Source organism: Canis lupus, chromosome 6, assembly GCF_011100685.1.
Source record: "Canis lupus familiaris isolate Mischka breed German Shepherd chromosome 6, alternate assembly UU_Cfam_GSD_1.0, whole genome shotgun sequence".
Taxonomy (NCBI): domain Eukaryota; kingdom Metazoa; phylum Chordata; class Mammalia; order Carnivora; family Canidae; genus Canis; species Canis lupus.
The window spans coordinates 28,828,129-28,855,160 of NC_049227.1; the positions used below are offsets into that span (position 1 = coordinate 28,828,129).

The following is a 27,032-nucleotide window of genomic DNA, read 5'->3' on the forward strand; positions in this document are numbered from 1 at the left end:
ACTCTCATGCCCTAATCACATCCTAAAGAGTCCACATCCAAATACCATCACATTGGGAATTAGGATTCAACAGAAGAATTTTGAGAGGACAGGGATGCCTGGGTGGCTCAGTGGTTGAGCATCTGCCTTTGGCTCAGGTCATGATCCTGGGTTCCTGGGATTGAGTCCCACATCGGGCTCCCTGCAGCGAGCCTGCTTCTCCCTCTGCCTGTGTCTCTGCCTCTCTCTCTCTGTGTCTCTCATGAATAAATAAAATCTTTTAAAAAGGAAGAATTTTGAGGGGACACAGATACTCAATCTATAGCAATTAGCTAGGATGTCCAGTGTGATATTGAAAAGAATAACGAGAGGGGTTATCCTTGCTTTGTTCTTGATCTTAGCAGGAAAACTCCTAGTTTCTCACCATTAAGTATGATGTTAGTTGTAGACTTTTAATATTTCCTTTGTCAAGATGAGGCGGTTCCCTTTATTCCTACTTGACTGTATTCATTTTGTTTTGATATTTACACACCATTACCATTAACAATGAGCTTGCTGAATCCAGTTTAGGATTTTTTAGTATAGGTGTTTTGTCTTTTGGATATACGACTGAAATAATGTGTTTTAAAGTGTCTTGAAATAATTCCTCTCCTTGTGGTTAGCAGCCAATTATTTATATAGATACATTTGTTTCTGTTTGCTTTTGATCTTTTAGGAATATTGTCCTTTTTAAATTTAATTTTCTTTTTTAAAAATATTTTTATTTATTTAATCATGAGAGACACACAGAGAGAGGCAGAGACACAGGCAGAGGGAGAAGCAGGCTCCCTGCAGGGAACCAGATGTGGACTCGATCTCAGGACCCCGGGATCACGACCTGAGCTGAAAGCAGATGCTCAACCATTGAGTCACCCAGGTGTCCCTATTTACTTTTATTTCTAAATTATGTAAAACTTGTATTTTTTTTAATCTTTATTTATTTATTTTAGAAAGCGGGGAAGGCTGGAGGGAGAGGGAGAGAATCTCAAGCAGACTCCCCGCTGAGCACAGAACCCAATGCAGGGCACATCCCAGGACCCTGAGATCATGATCTGAGCCAAAATCAAGAGTCAGACACTTAATTAACTGAGTCACCCAGGCGCCCCTCCCCTCATAACCATTTTTATTAGTTTTGGGTTACTTTTATTAGTTATTAGTTACTGTTACTTTAATATATAGAAAAAGTCATACACATATACATTTATATCCTTCCTCCTTTTCTTTCTTCATTCTTTTCTTTTCTCCTCCCTTCCTTCCTTACTTTCTTCCCCCCATCCCAAGGTTTGCTTTTATTTTTTAAATGGACAGTTCCATTGAAAAAAAATACGTTTAACTTTCTGGTAAACATTTTTCTCCACCTATTCCCCTTCTTTCAAGTTTTATGCATTAATTTCAAAATTGAAAATTGCCTTCCAGGTCAAGGATGAGGGAAATTTGGGGGAGTGATGGAGCTTTATGGAACACTTTACATGATTCTGTAAAAGATTAGTCTAAAGATGCCCTGAAATAATGACTAAAGGTCGTATCACTGACTTTTGTAAGAGGACAAGCACAAGCACCCAATAGTCTGCATGTATCTCTTATAAGATACAAAGTGGAAAGAGCAATCCTCCCTTTTCTTAAAATAGAGCACACCCTATATGCTATTTCACACTCTGCTTTCCTTCATTTGACAGTATATCCTGAAGATCACTCATAGCTGTATGCAGAGTTATTTTTTTATGATTTTATTTATTTATTTGATACAGAGAGAGAGAGTGTGTGTATGTGTGACCACAACAAACAGGGGGAAGGACAAAGTGAGAGGGAGAAGCAGACTACCTGCTGAGCAGGAAGCCGTTAATGGGGGCTCTATCTGAGGACACTGGGATCATGACCTGAGCCAAAGGCAGACACTTAACTGAGCCACCCAGGTGCCCCTATATGCAAATTGAGGTGTCTAGGTGGCTCAGTTGGTTAAGCATCTGCCTTCAGCTCAGGTTGCAATCCTGGGGTCTTGGGATGGAGTCCCACAATTGGCTCCCTGCTCTGTGGGCAACCTGCTTCTCTCTCTGTGTCTCTTATGAATAAATAAATAAAATCTTTTTTTTAAAAAAAGAACAATCAGAATAAAAAACATAAGAAATAACAAGTGCTGGCAAGGATGTGGAGAAAAAGAAACCCTCGTGGGATCCTTGGTGGGAATGCAAACTGGTGCAGCCACTGTGGATGACAGTATGGAGTTTTCTCAAAAAATAAAAAGTAAAGCCACCATATGATCCAGTAATCACACTACTGGGTATTTACCCAAGGAATATGAAAGCACTAATTTAAAAGATATTTGCACCCCTATGTTTATTGCAGCATTATTTGCAATAGCCAAGATACGGAGCAACTCAAATATCTACCTCTAGGTGAATGGATAAAGAAAATGTTGTGTATATATACAATGGAATATTACTCAGCCATAAAAAGAATGAAATCTTGCCATTTGCAACAACATGGATGAAGCTAGAGGGTATAATGCTAAGTGAAATCAGTCAGTCAGGAAGGGATAAAAACTATATGACCTCACTTACTTGGGAATTTAATAAACAAAACAAACAAACAAAGAAAAAAGAGACAAACAACAACAACAACAACAACAAAAAACCAGTCATTTAAATATAGAGAACAAACTGGTGGAGAGGCAGGTGGGGAATGGGTGAAATAGATGATGGGGATTAGGAGTACACCTAATGTGATGAGCACTGGAATAGATGAGAAATGTGTAGAATTATTGAATCACTATATTACACACCTGAAACTTATATAGCACTATATGTTAATTATTCTGGAATTAAAATGAAAAAAAGATGATCAATATTACATTTTGATACATTTCATTCATCTTTCCTATCTTTCTTTTTCCTTCTCCCTCCAGAGAGCCGCACGTATGTATGTGTGTTGGGTGTGTGTGCAAAGACCTGCTTATACGTGGCTCTCTCAGTTGTACAGTCTAATTATAAAGGTAGGAGGATACTGTAACTTTCTGCTTTTTATTTATTTTATTAAAGATTTTATATATTTATTCAAGTGAGACACAGAGAGAGAGGAAGGGGGGGGCAGAGACACAGGCAGAGGGAGAAGCAGGCTCCATGCAGGGAGCCCGACATGGAACTCGATCCTGGGTCTCCAGGATCACACCCTGGGTTGAAGGCGATGCTAAACCGCTGAGCCACCCAGGCTGCCCAACTTTCTGCTTTTTAAAGTATTTTTAAATGGCCACTAAATATTTTTCAAAAACATTCACTATTAGAATGGATGCATATTCTGTTATAGGAAAATCTCCTAATGTTACTACCATTTTAATTTTTTATTTATTTTTATTTTTTTAAATTTTTTATTGGTGTTCAATTTGCCAACATATAGAATAACACCCAGTGCTCATCCCATCAAGTGCCCCCCTCAGTGCCCGTCACCCAGTCGCCCCCACCCCGCCCTCCTCCGTTTCTACCACCCCTTGTTCTTTTCCCAGAGTTAGGAGTCTCTCATGTTCTGTCTCCCTTTCTACTACCATTTTAATTTAAAAAATTCTTTTAAAATTGAGCCTTATGCCTGCCATGGGGCTTGAACTCACAACCCTGAGATCAAGAGTTGCATGTTCTACTGACTGAGTCAGCCAGGCACCCCGAACTACCATTTTATTGTTGGAAAGTTAGGTTGTTTCTGGGTTTTTGCCCTTTATTAGTGATTAACATCATGTATACGTCTTGTCTGAGCATTTTATTTCCTTAGAGCTATTCCCCAGAAATAGCTAGGTCCGAGGGTGTGCTGGTCCGAGGATTCACAGTTCTGGTTTTTGCTGGAGAAGGCACCCAGATTCAGATGCTCCTCTATATGTGTAGAGTTATTTGCCTTCTACTCATAGAAGATTCCCACTGCTGTCGCACAGCAGAAGAAATCATTACTTACCAAGCACCTGTAGCAATGCTTTGTCAACAGACCACGATGAAACCTGAAGATGTGGGTTAGACTGAGGACAGCACTAGGGCCCGGTTCATTGGTATGCCTAACTCCGCCTTTGGAAGTGAACCAATTTCTGACTCCATCCCATTCTGTTATATCCCCTCATCCCTCAACACATCCAACAGAGGCACCTTTGTATTTAACCAACTGAGCCACCCAGGCACCCTGACATTGGTATCTTTGATGATGGTCCCAATGCCTCAGTTAGCTATCTGACATATTGAGGACAGATTATTCTGTGTAAATGACGCTTGCAGATGATGGAGGCTAGCCAGTTAGAGTGGTGGGGTTTGGGTACAAATATTCTAATACCGAGAACAGATTTTTTTTCTGACTTCTTAATGGACCTTTCATGACAGGTTGGGTTTTCCTCTGTGCATATGGATTGGGAAATTCTTTGGGAGCAAAAGCAAAAGCATTTCTCCTGGGTTTACATGGGTTATTGTATCCCATGTTGCTCATGGGAGACTTTTTTTTTTTTTTTTTTTTATCATGGGAGACTCTTAAAAGAAGGAAAATGCTTTACACTCTATGTCTTGGAGAGTCTGAAACCCATACACCCTTGAGTGGGCAAGCCTCAGTTGAATACCTATTCTGTGTCAGGCAGGTCCATGCTGGGTATTCAAGAGGAGACATCTAGGAATTGTCTTGAGGAGCTCAGTCCAGGTTGGGGGTGGATGGGGTGGGAAACAGTGAACTTAGAGTGGGACAACTTGATGGCCCCATGCCTCAGCTTTCATAAAAAGCAGACGGAGATTGAACACCATGCCTAAAGGCATTGGAATCTGGGCTCTCCTCATTCTTGGTTCTTAGCCTCTTGGATCCTCCTTTCTTTATGTGAATTGGGGACATCTGGGGTCTGAGGTTGTGATGAGATCACAAGTCTGGTGCCCTTAGCACACTATAGCTGGTGGTAAGCCATGACACCTTTGTTACTTACTATTATTTCTTTTTTTTTTTTTAAGATTTTATTTATTCATGAGAGACACAGAGAAAGAGAAAAGGGCAGAGGGAGAAGCAGGCTCCATGCAGGGAGCCCGACGTGGGACTTGATCCCGGGTCTCCAGGATCACACCCTGGGCCGAAGGCAGCGCTAAACCCCTGAGCCACCAGGGCTGCCCACTTACTATTATTTCTATTAGAGTTTAGCTGTGGAGATGGGAAGGGCAGAAATTGTTGACTAATTGGGTGAGGCTAGCACCAAGGACCATGGAGAACAAAGGAGTGTCAAGTGCCCGAGAGTCACCTCTTTTCCATAGGGAGGTCCTGCAGCGGTGTAGCCCCTGCCTCAGTGGGACCCTCACAGACTTATGGCCCGGGAGCAGATGAGATACCTGAGTCGAGAAGGGGATGGGGTGTGGGCTTTGCTGGGTCACCTCTACAGCCTCCTACCACACCCCCCCTCCACAGGTCCTCCACCATTCCAGCTCTGTCTTGAGTCTCAGTTTCCCTAATATGGCGGTGTGGTGGTGAGGGTGGGAGTGGCTCCAGAGGGTTGATTTCCAGGGGTGTCAGGAACTTCAAGCTTCCTGCATTTAAAATGTTTAACGTGGGATCCCTGGGTGGCGCAGCGGTTTGGTGCCTGCCTTTGGCCCAGGGCGCGATCCTGGAGACCCGGGATCGAATCCCACATCGGGCTCCCGGTGCATGGAGCCTGCTTCTCCCTCTGCCTGTGTCTCTGCCTCTCTCTCTCTCTCTGTGACTATCATAAATAAATAAAAATTAAAAAAAATTTAAAATGCTTAACGGGTGGGCAGCCCGGGTGGCTCAGCCGTTTAGCGCCGCCTTTGGCCCCCCGGGTGTGATCCTGGAGACCCAGGATCGAGTCCCATACCAGGCTCCCTGCTTGGAGCCTGCTTCTCCCTCTGCCTGTGTCTCTGCCTCTCTCTCTCTCTCTGTCTCTCATGAATGGATAAATGGAATCTTAAAAAATAAAATAAAATAAAATGTTCAAGGGGCACCTAGCTGGCTCAGGTGGTAGAGTGAGAGACTCTTGAAACCTGGGGTTGTGGGTTCCAGCCCTAGATCGGGTGTAGAAATTACTTAATAAAATAAGATCTTTTTTTTAAGATTTATTTATTTTTTATTCATGATAGACATAGAGAGAGAGAGAGAGGCAGAGACACAGGCAGAGGGAGAAGCAGGCTCCACGCCGGGAGCCCGACGCGGGACTCGATCCCGGGACTCCAGGATCGCGTCCTGGGCCAAAGGCAGGCGCTAAACCGCTGAGCCACCCAGGGATCCCCCAAATAAGATCTTTCAAAAAAAGGAAAGATTTCTTTCATTCATTCATTCGTTCATTCAACGCAGGGAGAGAGGCAGAGACACAGGCAGAGGGAGAAGCAGGCTCCATGCAGGGAGCCCGATGTAGGACTCGATCCCAGGACCCCATCCCAGGATCCCGGGATCACGCCCTGGGCCAAAGGCAGACACTCAACCACTGAGCCCCCCTAAAATAAAGTAAAACCTTAAAAAAAAAAAGAACTGAACTAAACCGTGTAGGATCAGTTCCGTCCGCCCTCCCCGCCCCGTCTCGCCTTCCTCTCGGGCATCCAGGGAGCGCGGGGAGGGCCCGCAGGTGATGCCAGCCGCAGAGCGCCTCTGCTGCCCGCTCCCCGCCAGCCCCCCGCCCCCCCCGCCCCGCCCGCCCCCCGCAGCTCTCCCGGTCCCCGGAGCCGCGCCTCGGCCCGGGCCGCGCGCCCACTGCGCCCTGGGAGCGGCGGCGGAGGTCCGGGAGCGCTCGCCCCGCCCGCAGGCCGGGCCCGGGGCGGGGGCCGGGGCGGGGGGCAGGGGCGGGGCGGGGCGGGGCGGGGCGGCGGGCAGGGGGCGCGGGCCGGAGCGCGGCGGCCGGCAGAGGGCCCGCACCTGCCGCCGTCGGGTGGGTCCGCTGTGCGCGGCCGCCCGCAATGCCGCCGCCGCCGCTGCTGCTGCTGCTGCTCCTGGCACACGCGCTCGCGCCCAGCGCCGGTGAGTGAGCGGGGACAGGCGCCCCGGAGGAACCGGGGTACCCCCTGCAGCCCTTCCAACTCATCAGCCTCCCCCCGCCTCCCCCGACCCCACCGCCGGGGCGCGCGAGCTCTTCAGCACCCCTGCGCGCTCCTGCCAGGTTTCCGGGATCCCTGTCCCCCAGCCCTGCCCCAGGGGCACCCTCCAGACGCCTGGCCTGGGGGCTGTGAACTGACCCTTCCCCCAACCTGTCTCTGGGGTCTGAGGTCCCCCCCTGCCAGGGGGAGGGGGACACCTGGGAGAGGCAGGGGAAGAGCAGAAGGTGGCTTTCTCACCTGCCCCCCGCCATCACCCTTGAAGAGGTCCCCTCAATACCTGCCTCCCCCCGCCCCCCGGGGAGGTGTACAGACACACCCACTCACAGGAAAATACACAGACACACCACAAGCAGGGAGATGCTGGGGTGCACAACACCTTAGGCCTCACCGGGGCTCTCAGGTGTAGAATTCGTGGACAGGTTCATGCACGGACACAGGCAGGGGTGCCTGGGAGGGAACACGGTGGTGCACACCCCCCGACACACACAGCTCAGGCATACCAGACAGCCCAATGTGGACACACACACACACACACACAGACTCGGGCCCACGGCACGCCTGGACAGCCTTGGCACTCCCAAGCAGAGGGTGTTGTGGGCAGACAGAGCAAACAGACCCCAGAATGACCTGCCTCACCTAAGTTGGCACGAGGGAGTGTTTTCCTTGGTTCCAAACTCGGTGCTGGACATCTGCCCCAAGCCGTGGTCCTCTGTAGGGGGGTGTGCGCAGGACCCTGACGTTGCCACGCTGTGGTCAGGTGCGGGTGGGGGACCTCTGGGGACAGCTTTGGGGTAGGGGGTTAGGACTGGGGCCCCCTCAGGTATGCTCAGCCTGGGAGTGTGCCTCGGGGCTCTGTGGATCCGGAGCTCAGGGAACCTTTTCTGGAAGCCCACTGTGTGCCGGGGATTCTGGAGCTGTCTACAGCAGAGATCTGCCCTCAAAGAGCTCCCAGCCCGGAAGGTCACTCGCATAAACAGCAGCACAGTGTGATAAGGACCCTTGTGGTCCCCTGCGGGCCAGGTGGATTAGAGAAGGAGGTGACAGGTGAGCAGGGAGTGAGGGCATCTGCAGCGCAGAGAGGATGTGATCCGAAGTTCAACCGGGGGAGAGGTTAATGATGAGCAGGGTCTGCATGGGGGTGTTGAGAGAGGACATGGCGGGGTGGGAAGACCCGGCTCGTGCAGAGCCTCTGGGCTGCAACGAGGCCCCGGAGCCTCTGGAGGGTGGTGGGAGCCAAGGGAGGTTTTGGGCAGACACGTGGGCAGCCGGGAGCAGCACCTGGCCAGTTCTGCAAGAGTGAGGACTTGTCACCGGGGGAAGGGGGTGGGCAAAGTTTTAATTAAACTTGTTTCTGTGTTTTTTTATTTAACTCATCTCTATTTTTCCTCTGCCCCCACAAATAGGGTACTTTTTCCACTGAGAAAAAAACAAATAAAAAAACCCACAATGGGTTTAATTTGGGCCTGACTCTTCAAAAAAAGTCAAGGTGATGGAAACCCATTTTTAGATGAAAAGAGATGAGACCTTGATGTGCAGATGCGATGCACAGCCCTGGCCTGGCTCTCAGTCCCGGAGCGGACACCCAGGAATCAGGCAGGCCCTGGTGAGAGTTTCCCCTCTGGGCCTCACCAACCCTGTGCATCTGTGGCCTCAGTCTCTCCATCTGTCAGTGGGAGGACAGCTACCTGCAAGACAAGGTGGCTGTGCTATTGACAATAGGAGGTGCCTGTCAGGGAGCGTGGTGGTTGGTATGAGGTGAGGTTCAAGCACTTGCCCTCTTTCCTGGTGCTCTGTTTTTTTTTTTGTTTGTTTGTTTGTTTGTTTTTTTGTTTTGTTTTGTTTTTTACCAATGCCAGAGAGCAGACTCATTGCCTTCACTGGACAGAGGAGTTGCTTTGGGATTATTGGATGCCCAGGTCACGACAGAGGGTTTGGAGGCCCCTGGTGCCCGGCAGTGGCCACGTTGGTGCCTCTCAGCTGTGTCATCCCGGCAGGCCTCCTGCCTTTGGCGTTATTGGGTGAAGGGGAAGGCGCGCTGGTTTGGAGGTGGAAGCCCCCTAGTCAGATCAGGTTCCTGTGGGCTGTGGGACCGTAGGGGTCGTTCCTTCCTGCCCTGGTCTCCTCTTCCTCACTGTGAGTCGCAGGGTTCCAGTCATACCTCCTATGCGTTGCTGAGTGTCAGAGCTGCTTGGGGATCGAGACAAATGGCTGGGCTCAGGCCACGGGGTCTCCCTGCGGGAAGAATCCATGCGTGGGCAGTGAAAAATAGAGAAGATGCAAAAGGCACTGATCCAGAGTCTGGAGAGGAGTGGTAGGGGCAGAGGGAGACCCAGGGACAGAAAGCCCCTGCAGAGGAGCCCTCCTTGGTGGCAGGGACCCTGTTTAGCTCATCTCTGACACCCAATGCCCAGCACCGGCAACTGGGCAGACGTTTGACGTGGGACCAGCAATCTGACTTCATCTGGAGTAGATGAGGGCAGGAGATTGGAAATCAGAACATTCCTGTGCAAAGGCCCAGGGGTGTGACCTTTCAGATGCTGTGGCTCCGTGACTCGTTTTCTCTCTCGTGGCTGCCTTGAAGACATTAGAGGTTGTTAGAGCTTGTTATGTGCCTGCTGCTTTACATGCATGATGTCCTTTCGTTTGATAAAATGAGGTTCCCTTTATCTCCCTATTTTTAAACGAGGAAACCAAGGCATAGAGGGTTGAGTAAGTTGTCTAAGGTCACACAGCCAGGAAGTAGGAGAAGCAGGATTCAAACCCAGCATCATCCAAGCCCTTCTTAGACTGTGCCCTTAACCCCAAACCCTGCCCTGCAACCTCTGGTTTCTGTTTTCCTCTAGCTTCCCCTAGGTCACATGTGCATCGGCGTGGGCTTCTAGAACTGGCAGGGACCATGAACTGTGTTGGTACCCGCAGCCCCCTGTCCTACATAAGCTATGGCTGCTACTGTGGCCTGGGTGGCTATGGCCAGCCCCGGGATACCATCGACTGGTGAGTGCATACCTGGGCTCAGCTTTAAAAGGTCTGAGGACCTATATAAGGTCTAAGGATCTTTAGTTAAGGCCTATGTAAGGAAATGCCCATAAGCGAGCTTTCTATTTAGACTAGGAAAATTCCAGCACGTGGTACAACCTTACAGGCAGAGGGCTTCCTGGGTACCGCCAATGGGGACAGACCCTGGTGCCAGCTGCATCCCAGTCGGGCCATCGGATGAATTACTTTGCCTGAAAAAGTAACGTAAAGTTGATCAGACTTACTGTGCACCAGGAACTGTTCTGAGAACCCCTCTTAGTCCTCACAACAACCCCGTTTCAGAGATGAGGACACTGAGGCCAGAGAGATAAGTAATTTGTCTGGGGCCACCGAGGGAGTAAAGGGTGGGGGCTGGGATCCGAATCCGGGCAGCCTGGCCGGCTGGATGCCCCTAATCCCTACGCTCCACTGCCAGGTGAGAAGTGCCTGCTGTGGGTTTGGGTCTTTCTGGGACTTCCTTTCATTTATCTGTAGGGGCGGGCATGAGGGCTGTCCCCTGAGGCTCAGGAACACTCACTGCCACACAGCCAGGGGTAGGTGGCCGAGAGCAGAATGCGATGGGCTCTTCCCTGGCTCCGAGGACCTGGTCGTCACAGACAGGTCTTTGCTGGGTCTCGTGCTTCCAAGGCTCCTGCTCCCATGTGTCATAGTCCTCTTCCTCCCCGTCCTCCCAGATGAGGTCCGGGAAGGCTGCCCTGAAGCCCGGCTGTGCCCCGCCTCTGGCTCCTGGAAGCCCCCTCTCCTCCGTCCCAGCACTTCTCGCCATGCATGTGGTGTCCGATGGCTTGTCTGCCTCCCCCACTAGACTGGGGGCTCTTTGAGGGCAGAGTGGAATCGGGCTGACCTCATCTCTGAAACGGTCCTGTCCCCACAGAGCTCTGGCCAGTGAGGACAGGTGCTCATCAGTCTGTCCCTGAAATGAGAGTCTCATTATAAACCTGCCCCCCAAGGGAAGGAACCTAGTTTTATGAGAGGGTGTAACCAGGAGACCAGACTGGGGACATCGGGAGCTGGGTGACATCTTGGGACAGAGGCTGGTTCTTGGGCTGAGACCAGGGGAGGGAGGGTGGGCAGGAAGCTGTCCCCGGGCAGAGGCAGGAGGCACGCAGGGCTCGGCTCACTCCAGGCCCAGAGAGGCGGCAGGTGCAGCTGCAGCTCAGAGACACAGAGGAGGCAGGTGGCGGGGGTGGGGTGGTGGTGGTGGGGGGAGTGGGGGGCCAGGGGACTGGGCCCAGCAGCACACACTGGGGCTCCGCAAAATGATTTCCCAGGGTGGGGATTCTCAGGGACAAAGCTTGGACCAGAGGAGGCTGGCTCCCTGCGTGTCCTCACTTGCCCATAGTCCCAGCGCAGGAGGATGGCCACGAGGGCATCCCCGCCTGCACCCACTTGCTGGTCCACCTGTCTGCCACCCGCAGGTGCTGTCATCAGCACGACTGCTGCTACATGCGTGCCGAGCAGGCTGGCTGCAGACCCAAGATGGAGCGCTACCCCTGGCAGTGTGTCAACCAGAGCATCGTGTGTGGTGAGTCCCCAGCAGCGCCCGCACCTACCTCCCCGGGAGGCCCGGGCATCCTGGCCGCAGGAACTCACCACTGCTCCCAATGCCCCAGAGGCCACCCCCTGGGGTTATCTACGAGAAGTGATCTGTAACACCTGGCACGTACAGAAAGGGACGGAGAAACCTATTTCTTTGGTCTGGACAAAAGCTAAAAAAGATCGAAGTGACACCAGGTGTAAATGACCTCAGTGTCCATCAGATGGGGCATGGGTAGATAAACCTGTGATGTCTTCTTATTATGGATGACTCTGCAGCCTGCTGAGATGGATAAGATAGATCCTCGTGCTGGCCCGAGAAGGTGTTGAGTGGAAAAGCAAGCTGCAGAATGACATGTCTGGTAAAGCACATTTCTAGAAGGAAAGAAGGAAAGAAAGGAAAGAAAGGAAAGAAAGAAAGAAAGAAAGAAAGAAAGAAAGAAAGAAAGAAAGAGAAAGAAAGAAAGAGGAAAGAAGAAGGAAGGAAGGAGGAGAGAAGCTTGCAACACAGTAGCCTGCTTACTTTCCATGGCTACGTGTAGACACTTGCAAAGCTCAGAAAAAGGTATATAGAGATACGTGGCGTGTTGTGGGTAGCTGTGGTCATCACTAGGGACAGGATCGGGCTGAGGGCAGTGTGGTGGAAGGCAAGTTCACATTCCTATAATGTTTCCCTCCTTTTAAAGATTTTTTTTTTAAATCTGGATTAAAAAAATCGATTTTGGGGATTGCCTGGGGGGCTCAGTCGTTGAGTGTCAGCCTTGGGCCCAGGGTGTGATCCTGGGGTCCCAGGATCGAGTCCCGCATTGGGCTCCCTGCATGGAGCCTGCTTCTCCCTCTGCCTGTGTCTCTGCCTCTCTCTCTGTATCTCTCATGAATAAATAAATAAAATCTTAAAAAAAATCGATTTGAGAGAGAGAGCGAGAGAGAGAGAGAGAGAGAGAGTGTGTGTGTGTGTGTGCATGAGTAGGGGGAAGGAAAAGCAGCTCCCGGCTGAGCAGGGAGCCCGATGCGGGGCTCCATGGGGAGCCCGGGATCATGACCTGAGCCGAAGGCGGACGGTTAAGCAACTGAGCCCCCCGGGCGCCCCTCGCTTCTCTTACGAAGAGAACGTCTCCATGAATTACTCGTGAGCCAAAGCTTAGAAAGAAAAGGAATACACAGCCTGAGCTGGGTGAGGGTGAAGTGCCTGGTCTCTGCAAGTTAGTCTGACGGGCATCAAAACATGGGATCCCCTTGAGATGCAGGCCAGCTCCAGCTTGGCATGGTCTGATGACCTGCCTACACCATGATTCTGAGGCTCCCGCCCCAAATGTACTGCACTAGGGGGACCAGAGGCTGTGGAGGCTGTGGTCTGGGTCCCCTCCTAGTAAATGCGTTGGCGGGGGTGGGGGGGGTGGGGGGGGTGGGAAGAAACTTAGCTGAGCCTATAAGATGAGTGTTCATGACACTGGGCCTTCTTCCCTGAGGCTGAGCCAGAACAAGCCCACGTTCTAGGGACATTCTGGCACTTACCATTTGGGGACCTCAGGAAAACCTTTTCCTGTCTCTGGACACTGTGTCCTCCTCTCTCAAAATAGGGCTAATAGTATTGCAAGCTGGTGTCCCCAAGCCACGATTGTCCTGCAGATGTCTGGCTTCACCTGTGCAGTGTTTAGAAAAGCAGTTTGAGCCCATACTTGAAAAATCAAAATAGGTCACACTAAAAAATCGGAATTTCTGAATGTCTGGTTTTCCTTTCAAAAAAACTGGGGGTAAAGCAAAACAAAACAAAAAAACAAAAAACTGGGGGCTCCAGTTGCATCAAACCCAGTAGCAACCTTTGGCCGGAGCTTAGAGGGACTGCCAATTACAGGGAGAGCCAATCTCTCCCATCTGCCCCAGTCCTCACTATGCCCTATAGACTCCCAGTGAGGACAAGTGACAATTACCCTATTCCACTTCCTTTGTGCTCTTCATTTGGTTATGGAAAATAAATATTTCTCTCTTTTTTTCAAGGTTTTATTATGGTTTTTTTTGAGAGAAGAGAGAACAAGAGTGGAGGGGAGGGAGAGGGCCCGAGGGAGAGGGAAAAAGCAGACTCCCCGCTGAGCAGGGAGCCTGATCAGGGACTTGATCCCAGGACCCCAGGAACATGACCTGAGCCAAAGGCAGATGCTTAGCCAACTGAGCCACACTGGCACCTCAGAAAATAGATATTTCTGACAAACTCAGGTAGAAAGAAGGTAGACTGAGAGTCTTACTGCTTCCACAAAATACATGGGAGTGCTGAGCCCATTTATTTGTCGAAATGAGGAGTATTTCTGTGTTTGATGCATGTTTTCTTCACTTATTAGCACTGCCTGTCCCAGTGGACATGTGGGTTTGCAGTCCCTGACCTAGTGGTCACCAGCTCAGTCAGTGACTCAGATCCTGTGACGGTGGGCCAGCCCTGATTGGTCAGGGCCTCAGTATCCCCATGGGGCTTAACTCACCTCATGAAATCAAGAGTCACACGCTCCCCTGACTGAGCCAGCCAGGTGCCCCTCTCTTACAATCCTTCTAACTTTGTGGAGGAGAAAGTCTCAGTTCACTGCTACTTTAGCTTTAACATCCTTAGAACACTTGCTGATTTTATTTTATTTTTTTTAACAGAGAGAGCAGGCTTGTATCCAAGAACAGTTCTGTTCATCAATTGAATTCTGCCTTAAAAAAATTCTCCCTATTGGGGCACCTGGGTGGCTCAGTGGTTGAGCGTCTGCCTTTGGCCCAGGGCGTGATCCTGGGGTCCCTGGATCGAGTCCCACATCGGGCTCCCTGTAGGGCGCCTGCTTCTCCCTCTGCCTGAGTCTCTGTCCCTCTCTGTGTCTCTCATGAATAAATAAATAAATTCATTAAAAAAGATTTTTCCTATTTATCTATCTGCCTACCCATTTATCTTGTCTTTACTCGCAAGCAGCATGTATTTAAGGAGGATAATTGTAACAGAATCCATCCTAACTTCACTGTACGTTTTACAACTAGTCGCTTCTGCAGTTAGAAGAAAAATAAAACAGCAGTTAAAAATGTTAAGTGTCCCTCAAAGCAACCTTACTGGTTTTCTCTTAAAGCAGTAAGAAATGGACTGAGGCATTTATTTTTAGGATTACCTTTTGATGGATGGTATTTTCCATGTATTTGAGTTCCTTTCAAATTAAAAAGCTGGATGTATTTTAAACATAGGAAGTAGGGGCCCCTGGGTGGCTCAGTCGGTTGGGCGTCCAACTCTTGATTTTGGTCGTGATCTCGGGGTTGTGGGATCGAGCCCCGTGTAGGGCTCTGCTGTGCTGGGATTCTCTCCCTCCATCTCTCTCTGCCCCTAACCCCCTCACATGCATGCACCCTCTCTCTCTCTCTCAAAAAAAAGGAAGTAATGGGGCTGGCTCACTTGGCGCAGCATGTGACGCTTGATCTGGGGTCATGAGTCCGAGCCCCATATTGGGTGTAGAGATTACTTAAAAATAAAATCTGAAAAAATAAATAAATAAAAATAGGAACTAATAGTACACGTACAACGTAGGTAAGGCTGCTGACCCAGAAACTGGTTCTGTACCATTTCTTCCTTCTTATTTTTAATTGAGATAAACATAACAAAATATTAAACATTAATAGCATAAATTTCAGTGATATTTAATACATTTATAGTGTCCTCCACCCACCACCTCTGTCTAGCTCCAAAAGATTTTCTTCCAACCCTACCCTTTTCCTCAAAATAACCCCACTAGGCAGTCAGTTCCTATTTCCCCTGCCGCTGGCACCTGGCAACCACCAATTTGCTTTCCATCTCTATGGCTATATTGATTCTAATTTTATATATATATATATTATATATATATTAGAATTAGACTAGAATCTATTATATATATATTAGAATTATATATATTATATATATTTTATATATATAAAATTAGAATTTTATATATATAATTATATATATTTATATTATATATTAGAATTTATTCACGTTTAGGAATATATATTTTATAAATATATAAAAATTATATTTATATATATAATTAGAATATATTATATATTATATATATAATTAGAATTATTTATATATATATATATATATACTGCGCCAAGTGAGCCAGCCAGTGCCCCATTACTTCCTTTTTTTTTTGAGAGAGAGAGAAGGTACATGCATGTGAGGGGGGTAGGGGCAGAGAGAGATGGAGGGAGAGAATCCCAGCACAACACAGCATTATATATATGCCATATATAATGGTATATAATTATATTATAACATATAATACTATATAATAGACATATATATCTATTAGAATCTATTATATATAATTAGAACATATAGAAAATATAATTATAGATAACACGTTATATATAGATTTATATATATACATATACAAAAAATATAATTATATATAACATGTAACTATATGGTAATATATTAATCAATATGCTAAATATATGAATATGTATACAATTAGAATCCATAAATCTATTGATATAATATACATTATGTATATAATTTCATATAAATGAAATCATATCATCTGTGGCTTTGGTGTTTGTCTTCCTTCACTTACTGTTATATTTTTAAGGTTCATTTCATATTGTGGGACGTAGCTGAACTTCATTCCTTTTTATGGCTGAGTAACATTCCGTCTGTGGGGACAGACCACATTCTGTTTATCCATTCATCTGTTGGTGGACACTGGGTTCTTTGCACCTTCTGAGTACTGCGAATAGTGCTGCTCTGAACATTCATGAATAAGTATTTGAGCGCCCGTTTTAATTTCTTTGGGGTCTATCACTATGAATGGAATTGCAGGGTCATCTGGCAATTCTCTGTTTTACTTTTTGAGGAACCGCCAAACTTTTCTACGGAAGCTGCACTCCTTCGTATTGTCATTGGCCGTGTATGAGGGACCCAGCTTCTTCACAGCCTTGTCAATGCTTATTATCTTCTCATTTGTTCTGTTTTTAGTGGGGCTGCTCAGTGTATCTCATGGTTTTGGTTTGCATTTCTGTAATGACTAATGACATTGAGTGTCTTTTCATGTGCTTGTTGGCCATTCTTATGTTTTCTTTGGAGAAATGTCTGTTCAAGTCTTTTGCTCATTTTTATTTTGTTTATTTATTTTTAAAGTTTTTATTTTTAAGTAATCTCTACACTCAACATTGGGCTTGAACTCACAACCCTGAGACTGAGGGTCACACACTGAGCCCACCAGGTGCCTCTTTGCTCATTTTTTATTGGGTTGTCTCTTTGCTATTGAGTTATAAGAGTTCTTTATATATTCTGGATCCTAGACCCTTATCAGATATGTGATTTTCAAACATTTTCTTCCACTTTGTAGGTTGTTTTTGCATTTTATTGATAACATATTGGATGCATAAAAGTCTTAATTTTGAAAAAAGTCCAGATTATCTATTTTGTTTTTTTTTTGTTGTTTTTTTTTTGTTTTTTTTTTTCTATTTTGTTTTTTATTGAGTTTTTGTTGGCCTCTAAGAATCCACTGCCAGATCCTATGTCACAAAGATTTACCCCTCTTTTTTTTCTAATAGCTTTATAATTTGAACTCTTACGTTTAGGTCATTGATCGACTCTGAGTTAATGTTTGTATATGTGTGAGGTAGGGATCCACCTTCCTTCTTTTGCATGTGTATATCCAGTTCTTCTGGCACCATTTATTTTTTTATTTTTTTATTTTTAAGATTTTTATTTATTTATTCATAGAGACAGAGAGAGAGAGGCAGACACAGGCAGAGGGAGAAGCAGGCTTCATGCAGGGAGCCCGACGTGGGACTCGATCCAGGGTCTCCAGGATCACGCCCCGGGCTGCAGGCGGCGCTAAACCGCTGCGCCACCGGGGCTGCCCCTGGCACCATTTATTGAAGAGACTTACTTTGCCCCACTGAGTAGTCTTGGTACCCTTGTTGGTCTTGGTACCCATCACTTGGCCCTAGATGAATGACCTCCCTGTGCCTTAGTTTCCTTATCTGGAAGATGGGTATTGCCAAGGTGAAAAAAAGGGTCTATAATACGATAAACAGGTTGGACAGGGGCTGTTCCTCTTTCCCTTTCCTTCTCCAGCTGTCCGCTTGATCTGAACTTCTCTCTGGCCCCTGTTACCTCCATTAGAGAGAATGGTGAAATCTGGGATGACTCTCCATTAAACTCTCAGCTCCTGAGCTGCAGGGAAGGAAGGGGTTACTAGAAGGATGGCCTTAAAAATATTCATGGACTCTCAGCTGTATCTCCTTAGCATCAAGTAGTGGTTGGTATAAGAGCAAAGCTGAATTTTTAGGACTGAAAGTGTCCCAGACTTGGTCTCGTCCAGCCCTCTTATTTAGAGTTGAGGAAACTGAATGAAGTTCAGGGAGAGGAGTGGCCTGCTTAATGTGGTGGCCATGTGCCCGCTCCTGGGTGCATCCTCTGTCCCCGGACTGCCCCCTCCGAGAGTGGGCAGAGAGGAGGTGAAACGGGCCTTCACTGGGAAATCTCTCACAGTTCTCTCCCGTTTCCCTTCGACCTGCATGTTCTGCTTGCCACTTAGCATGTTAAAGTGATGTCTGTAAAATATTTATTGGTGTGTCTACTGGTGGAGTCCGTGCCTGTTTATAGAGCTGCCCTCCCTGAACCAAATGAAAAGAACCAAAATACCTATTCTGCATTTGTTTTTGGCTAAAAATATTCTCTTATTCTGTTTGGAGATACTCCGAACATAGCCGTTTACCTAATTACAGGTGTTGCCCATTTTCCATTTATGGGCTTGACTTAAATATATTAAAATTTGTTTTTAAGCCTATAATAATATTTACTGGCAGACCTTTATTTTAAGCTTAATCCTTGGGGGCTGTTTTTCCTTTTAAGTTTTGGTTATTCTTGACTAACATGATGCTGTCGTGTTCTTGAGGCCATGGAGCAGTCAGACTAAGTTTTGCTTTTGAAAGAAACTTTCTGGGGCACCTGGGTGGCTCAGATGGTTAAGCATCTGACTTTTGATTTCGGTTCAGGTCATGACCTCAGGGTCATGAGATCAAGCCCTATGTCTGGCTCCATGCTAGGCATGGAGCCTGCCTTAGATTCTCTCTCTCCCTCTGTGTGCATCCTTCCCTTCACTCTCTCCAATTGAAGGAAGGAAGGAAAGAACTCTCTTTCTCAGGGAGTAGGGTGGGAACACAAGGCAGCTGGGTCAGCTGATTCTGAGCTGGAATCCTGGTCCCCCCGCTGCTTACTGCTGTGGTCTTGGACAAGTATCCACTGAATCCCTCTGAGCTCTGCCTTCCTCACGCATAAAATGAGAATGATAAAATTTAGATGCTGGCTTTGTATGAGAATTGGCAAGTATGACTTTCCTGTCCTTCTCCCAACAGATGTCGCTGAGAATCTACTCTGTGCCAGGCTCCGTGCTAGGTTTTGGGCAAGATGGAGAAATAAGGTTCTGTTGTTTAAAAGGAGGAGGATGGGATATATAGTGTCTGTGCTGATCGTTGTTATAAGTGCTGTGTTGGAAAATAAAGCAGGTGAAGTATCATACCTGCTACAACGTGGGTGACTTTTAAGCAGATTTTGCTAAGAGAAAGAAGCCACATGCAAAAGGTCACATAATGTATGATTCCATTTATACGAAATGTCCAGAATGGGCAAACCCATAGAGATGGAAAGCAGATTAGTGGTTGCCAGGAGAGGTTAGTGGGACTCAGGCGAGGGGTAATGGGGAGTGACTTCTTAATGGATATGGAAGTTTCTTTTGGAGTGATAGAAATATTTTGGATCTAGATAGGACTGACGGTTGCACAATGTGTGAACATACTAAATGCCACTGACTCATGCACTTTATTTATTTTTTTTTAAAAGATTTTATTTATTTATGATAGAGAAAGAGAGAGAGAAAGGCAGAGACACAGGAGAGAGAAGCAGGCTCCATGCCCGGAGCCTGACGCGGGACTCGATCCCGGGACTCCAGGATCGCGCCCTGGGCCAAAGGCAGGCGCCAAACCGCTGAGCCACCCAGGGATCCCGACTCATGCACTTTAAAATGGCAAATTTTGCTATTGGCATTTTGCCTCAATAAACAATGCAGGGGAGCAGGGTAAGGGATACTCTTTTATATGGAATGGCCAGGGGGGCAGAGAAGCAGTAATAAGATGCTATTGAAACAGAGACCTGGGGAATGTGAAAGGAACTGTGGGAAGAGGTGGTAGGAACAGCCAGTGCAAAGGCCCTGAGGCAGGAATGAATGTCTGGCTGGTCCGAGAAGCTCAAGGAGGATGTCGAGGCTGGAGCAGAGTCACTTAGATGAGAGTGGTAGGTGGTGATGGCAGAGAGATGGGGTCCAGATGCTACACAATGTTGAAAGTATTCCTCTGAGACGAGGAGCCAGGGTTTAAAACAGAGAAAGGGGACAGCCTGGGTGGCTCAGTGGTTTAGCGCCGCCTTTAGCCCAGGGCCTGATACTGGAGACCCCAGGATCGAGTTCGACGTCGGGCTCCCTGCATGGAGCCTGCTTCTCCCTCTGCCTGTGTCTCTGCCTCTCTCCGTGTCTTCATGAATAAATAAATAAAATCTTAAAAAAAAAAAAAAAAGAGGAGGGACATGATCCTATTTGCATTTTAACCGAACCATTTTGGCTATATGGAGCTGTATGGAGCTGTATGGAGCATATTCTGGAAGGAGCAAGGATGGAAGCCAGGCACTGGTTATGAGGCTGTAGCAATAGTCTTGGGGAGGACATACAGATGGTCGGGTGAGAGGAGAGGAGATGGTTGGGGTATTTGTCCCCATGACAGCCAGCCTTAGATAGCCAGCTCCATGGGCACAAGGCCACCCTAGAGCTTCAGTGGCTCCCTCCCCAGGAGTCCACGCAGTCATGCTGCTTTGCAGGTGCCCAGGTCTCTTGTGTGGCAGCCCCTGGGAAGTTCAGAGGGTTTGCTCCTGGACTGTCTGGCTCTGTTATTGATTTTTTTAAAAAGGATTTTTATTTATTTATTCATGAAAGACACACAAAGAGAGAAGCAGAGACATAGGCAGAGGGAGAAGCAGACTCTATGCAGGGAGCCCAATGTGGGACTCCATCCCTGGTCCCCAGGATCACGCCCTGGGCCGAAGGCAGCGCTAAACCACTGAGCCACCCAGGCTGCCCTCTGTTACTGATTTTTACACTTATTTATTTGTCATCTATCTATGTATCTATATCAATGTATATATTATCTACCTGTCCATTCACCCGCATGCTTGTGCTCCTTCAAACCTAACATGGGTCTGTTGTGAAAAACTCAAACGTTACAGAAATATTGTAATGTGGAAAGTGATGCTCCATCTACCAGGGATCACGAGATTTGTGCGTGTGTTTAAATATACACACACATATATATACACATACCTATACCTATGAAATCAGATCATACTACGTATATTTTTATAATTTTTATTCACTTAACATTGTGTCTTTGACATCTTGGAACATAGGGGTCGACCTCATTCTTTTCAAGCAAGATAATAAGGGACGCCTGGCTGGCTCAGTCAGTAGAGCATGTGACTCTTGATCTCAGGGTTGTGAGTTAGAGCCCTACAGTTAGGTGTAGGGGTCACTTAAAATTAAAATCTTTAAAAAAGATAGGGGTACCTGGGTGGCTCGGTGGTTGAGCATCTGCCTTCAGCTCAGGGTGTGATCCCGGGGTCCTGGGATCGAGTTCTGCATCAGGCCCTCTGCTCAATGGGGAGCATGCCTCTCCCTCTGCCTGTGTCTCTGCCTCTCTCTCTGTGTGTTTCTCATGAACAAATAAGTAAAATCTTAAAAAAATAAGATAAAGCAAGATAATAACCTATGACAGAATTTCTCAGTCTTGATACTGTTGACATTTTGGCTCCAGTTCATCCTCCCTCCCTGTCGTGATGACCAAAAGTGTCTCCAGACGTTGCCCAATGCCCATGGGACACAAATGTACATTATTTTGACCACTTCCCCATTAACTGCGGCCCCTGGTTGCGGAGACCGTGGTGGCTCCTTGTGCCACCCGTGTGGTGGTTCTGTAGCATCAAGTCCTAGAACTGTTGTGTCTGTTGGGAATTTGAGCCATCTCTAGAATGTCTATGTAGAAAGGAACTCGAGGGCTCTTCTTGAAAGGGGAGTTTTCATGGCAAGGGCACTTAAAAAAATGTGAGTTGTGTTTGTTTATAGACACTGGGGAGAGGATAGAGAGGGAAACTGGTAAAGATTGTGGGGAGGAAGGCCACTAAAGCCCCCACAGGGCACCTCTTTTTGGCACTGCCATTCGGTGCTATAGATATCTTAAATCTAATAGATACTTTTTAAAAAATATTTTATTTATTTATTCATGAGAGACACAGAAAGAGACAGAGACACAGGCAGAGGGAGAAGCAGGGTCCCTGCAGGGAGCCCGATGCGGGACTCGATCCCAGGACCCCGGGATCACGACCTGAGCCGAAGGCAGATGCTCAACCGCTGAGCCACCTAGGTGTTCTAGATCTAACAGATATCTTAAATTACACTTCGAAATAGCTACCCTTCAAATTTCGTCTGAGGTTGCTTTTTCCATGATCAAGCATGGAAGTCTCATAGGGCTCAAAGTAGAAAAGTCTGAGATTACAAAATGCAAGTTTCATGGCAAACAAAACCCCCATAGATACTATACAGACAAGCACTTGGTTAACTACCTTCCAGTGTTCTCCCTTTTTCAAGTGCATAATTTAAAAAAGATATATAGCAGTTATGTTTTGTACCTCTTATGCTTTACTGAAGTATAAGCTGTTTCTCATGTCGTTAAAATTCCTGTGTTAACATGGGATGTGTGGGGGGCTCAGTGGTTGAGTGTGCCCTCACTGACTCGGTGCCTGGTTCCCTTCCTGTGGACAGGTCCTGAGGCCTGGTTGGGGCCCCAGTCTTCTTGGATTTCTCTTCTGGAAGGTTGGGGTGCTGGTGGCACAGCCCTGAGGGTTAAATGAGAACAATGTTCCCTTCCTGTCCTCTGTTAATTTTTTCAAGCAGGAAAGGAGCAAGCGTCAGTTGTGGGGTGGTCTGACAGCTGGAGAGGCTAAACCTCTCTTACACTTGCTAATCTCCCTGTTTTTGTTTTTTTTTTTAAAGATTTTATTTATTCATTCATGAGAGACACAGAGAGAGAGGCAGAGACACAGGCAGAGGGAGAAGCAGGCTCCATGCAGGGAGCCCGAAGTGGGACTTGATCCTGGGACTCCAGGATCACGCCCTGGGCTGAAGGCAGGCGCTAAACCTCTGAGCCACCCAGGGATCCCCTAATCTCCGTTTTTAAGCAAGACACCCTGATTTGGGGCTTACAGCCTTTAGGTAGGCAATAGCATCTAACTAGCCTTTACTAGTAGAAATCTATGTCCACTGTTCTTTGTTCCTGCTTGTTTTTCCACCAGTTTCTTTATGGTATAAGATTTTGATTTTCTATTTATGGCAGTGATATAGAATTTTTTTGAAATTTTTTGTGGGATTTATTTGGTGTCATTAACACCCTGTAATATGATTAAATTATAATTTATTTACTAATCAACTTACTTTTTTTAAAAATGAGGGGATTTAAAGCAATAATGTTGAACTGCTGCGGGCCTGAGTTTGGGAAGCTCTGGGTGCAGTCATGTGGATCAATCTGTGCTGTTCATGGGGCAGCTGGGTGGCTGTGCTTCAGCATCTGCTTTCGGCTTAGGTCATGATCCCAGGGTCCTGGGATTGAGTCCTGCATAGAGCTCCCCGTAGGGAGCCTGCTTCTCCCTCTGCCTATGTCTCTGCCTCTCATGAATGAATGAACAAACAAACAAATAAAATCTTTTTTAAAAACAAAAAGGAAGGAAGAGAGCAATGGAGGGCAGAATTTAATTAAAAAAAAAATCTGTACTGCTTACGACAGGGCCTAGAAAGATAATTTCCAGAGTGTGCCCGGCCTCCTGCCTGCTGATTGATACCCTGTCTGTCACCCCGCCCCTCCTGGTGCTGCCAACCTCTGGCTGTCATGCTTCACCTGTGAGGGTCTCCAAGGAACATTGAAAAAAAAATGTTTTTTATTTTTATTTGAGAGAGAGCATGAGTGGGGGGTGGGGAAGGAGGGGCAGAAGGAGAGGGAGAAGCAGACGCCCCTCAGAGCAGGGAGCCCGGTGGGGAACTTGATCCCAGGACCCTGAGATCAGGGCCTGAGCAGAAGGCAGATGCTCAACCACTGAGCCACCAGGTGCCCCTCCAAGGAACACGAGAGGATCCTTAAAGAGTAGCTGGCGGCCAAAGGAGGTCAGCTCCAGCTAACTGGGTGCCTACTGTATGTCCTGCCTTTTATCTGTTGGTTAAAATGATGTGTTGGGTGTGTTTTCGTTCTCCCAGCAGCCCTTAGAAGTGGGTACTGTTCCTATCTCTGTGCTGATGAAACACCTAGAAGGGTTGAAGTCATGTGTCAAGAGGCTCAGAGCTGTACACCCATGATGGAGCTGGTGAGCTCCATAGCTGGTGCTTCACTGTGTCTCTGGGAGCAATTTGGAAGGCTTCCGTGGTGGGTGGGATTGATACATACATTATGTGGACAATTACAAGCCCACACATAAAGGCAGAGGGCCTCATGGCCAGATAGGATGTCTAAGCTGTTTCAGGCATTCTGCGTTCTGGTACTGCCTAAAGACCACGCCATCTTTCTAACCTCAAGTAGAGCATCTCTGGTGGTGGGATTACCAAGGTGGAAGGAGACTTACCTTAGAGTGGCAGCCTCTGGGTCTCTAAGAGGCAGGCTCTGGCTGGAAGGGAAAGCTGGAACGCACTCTTGAAGGAGCATGGGGGAGAGACGTGGAGAAAGAAGGCAGAGGGATGCAGGTGGAGCCAACACTGGCAGAGTGCATGTCCCCTGCCAGGCCCCTGCTGGGCACTCTACACGGGCTTTCTCACTCGGGCTTCTCCGTAACCCCCGTTTTGTTTCTCTCTTTTTAAGGATTTTATTTTAAAACTTTTACCTATTTATTCATGAGAGACAGAGAAAGAGAGAGGCAGAGACACAGGCAGAGGGAGAAGCAGGCTCCCTGCAGGGAGCCCGATGTGGGACTCGATCCCAGGGCTCCAGGATCACACCCTGAGCCAAAGGCAGAGGCTCAGCCACTGAGCCACCGAGGTGCCCCCGTATCCCGTTTTCAATGAGGACTTGGCTCTGAAACCTTAGGCAAGGTCACCCAGTGAGGAAGTAGCAGAGCAAGCACTCCTCCCAAAAAGCTCTGGATGGTTCCCAGGCACCTGTGTATCTGAACGGATCCTTGGGTGAGTCGTGTACTGTTGATGGGAAAGAGAAGCCAAAAGGTCAAGTGGACCTTGGACTTTCCCCATCTGAACACACTTCTCTGGCCACTTCGGTTTCTGTAAAATGGGCCCAACGTCACCTCCCTCTTGAGGTTGCCATGACAGAGATCCTGTGAATTGTCGAATGTCATGTAGCTGCGGATTTTTCCCCCCCTACCCCCCACTTTGTTGGCCTCCCTAGTGTTGACTCTCAAGTCTCTGTGAGACCCTGCTGACTCAGTTTCCCCACTTCTTTCAGGACCAGCGGACAACAAGTGCCAAGAACTCTTGTGCACGTGTGACAAGGAGATTGCTTACTGCTTAGCCCAAACTGAGTACAACTTAAAGTACTTATTCTACCCTCGTTTCTTATGTGAGAAGGACTCGCCCACCTGTGACTGACTAGCCCAACTGGGAATGTTCTTTCACACAAGGAAATAAAACTCTTTTCACACATCAACACAGCATTCAGTTCTTTGCAGGAGGGAGGTGAGGCCAAGTGTTGAAGCTGCAACCCTTGTTTGCTTTCTCTCCCGGAACTTGGGGCTGGAGTTTGTGTGGTTTCCAGTTTAAGGTCAAAAATCCCGTGCTGCTTTTGTAAAACCACAACCATGCTCATGGCTGTATTGGGTTTGATACCATTTTTGAGGTTTGCCCTTTATGAAAAAGGGCTGAGCTTTGTGTTCTAACCTGCTCCTGATGGTGGGGAGTCAAACATGAACGAACACCTACCAAGTGCCTGGCCTTGTTCTGTGTTCTGGGATGAGGCAATGAACAAGATGCCCACTCCTGGGGTCCCTGGGGGGGCTCAGTCAGGTAAGTGCCTGCCCTCAGCTCAGGTTGTGACCCCGGGGTCCTGGGATTGAGCCCCAAGTCAGGCTCCCTGCTCAGCGTGGACTCTGCTTCTCCCTCTGCCTCTCCTCCCCTCACCCCCTGCTTTCTCAGTCTCTCTCTCAAATAAAATCTTGGGGAAAAAAAGATGCCCACTCCTGTGAAGTTCTAGACTAGTAGTTATGAGCTTAAGAAAGAGTATTCTTGGGACACCTGGGTGGCTTAGCAGTAGAGCATCTGCCTTTGGCCCAGGGTGTGATTCCGGGGTCCTGGGATCGAGTCCTGCATGGGGCTCCCCGTGGGGAGCCTGCTTCTCCCTCTGCCTATGTCTCTGCCTCTGTCTCTCTCATAAATAAATAAATAAAATATTTAAAAATAAGTTTTTTTCCCACGTTAAAAAAAAAAACAACCTTTGGAGGGACGCCTGGCTGGCTCAGTCAGTGAAGCTACTCTGCCTTTGGCTCAGGTCATGATCCCAGGGTCCTGGGATTGAGCCCCACATCGAGGGCTTCTCCCTCTCCCTCTGCTGCTTCCTGACCCCCACCCCACTTCTGCACGTGCTCTCTCAAATAAATAAAAATCTTAATAAATAAATAACCAACCAACCTTTGGAACTTCATTTTAAAGAACTGTATTACATAGTTTTATAGATTGCTCACTTTTGGGTACTGGTGAAATTTCCAGGTTTTATCAGTTATTGACGTGACAAGGATGCTAGTGAATAAATCTTTGCCACGCCTCCCCCGCCACCCCCTTTCATAGTGTTCCTTAACCCAGTGTAGTGGCCAAGGACAGGCCACCCCAAGGTGGGGCACTCTGGCATGCAGATTTGGAGCTGCAGGCAGCAGAGACCCTGCAGGCCCAAGAGAAACTTCCGCCCCTCCTTTAACTACCTAGAAGAGTTGGAGTTGGGGTCTGTCCTAGGATAAGGACTTTTGCCAGAGGTGAATTTTATGAGTGGCCTGTCTGCAGGGCAGGCCAAAGGGCTGGTTAGGGATCTGCTCTTACCACGCCCCATGAAGCAGAGGCCCACATCCCTCCCTTAGTCCCTGATGAATACTGGCCTTGTTTTGTCCGTCTTTGGAATTAGCCATGTCTGTGTGGACTCCCCTCACGTACAAAGTTAAAGTTGATTCTCTGTTGATCTGTCTCGTCTACTGATTCTTATTCTGGCTAGAAGGACCCTGAATGGGGACAGGAATTCTCTTGCCGCCTGCCACCACACTTGCAAAAGTGCCATTTCGGCATCAAAGGGCTTGCATATTTTCCATCAACGTCCCCTTCTGAGGTCCCTGAGCCCGCC

General features: G+C 47.7%; 1 protein-coding gene across 1 annotated transcript; it reads left to right on the plus strand.

The window, feature by feature from the left end:
• The first annotated feature begins 6,876 nt into the window (after positions 1–6,876).
• PLA2G10 (phospholipase A2 group X) lies at positions 6,877–25,339 on the plus strand. Its single transcript, XM_038538871.1, has 4 exons — positions 6,877–6,972; positions 9,893–10,043; positions 11,504–11,610; positions 25,158–25,339. Exons 1-4 carry the CDS (start codon positions 6,912–6,914, stop codon positions 25,298–25,300), a joined length of 462 nt encoding a protein of 153 aa, XP_038394799.1. The 5' UTR covers positions 6,877–6,911; the 3' UTR covers positions 25,301–25,339.
• The last annotated feature ends 1,693 nt before the right edge of the window (positions 25,340–27,032 follow it).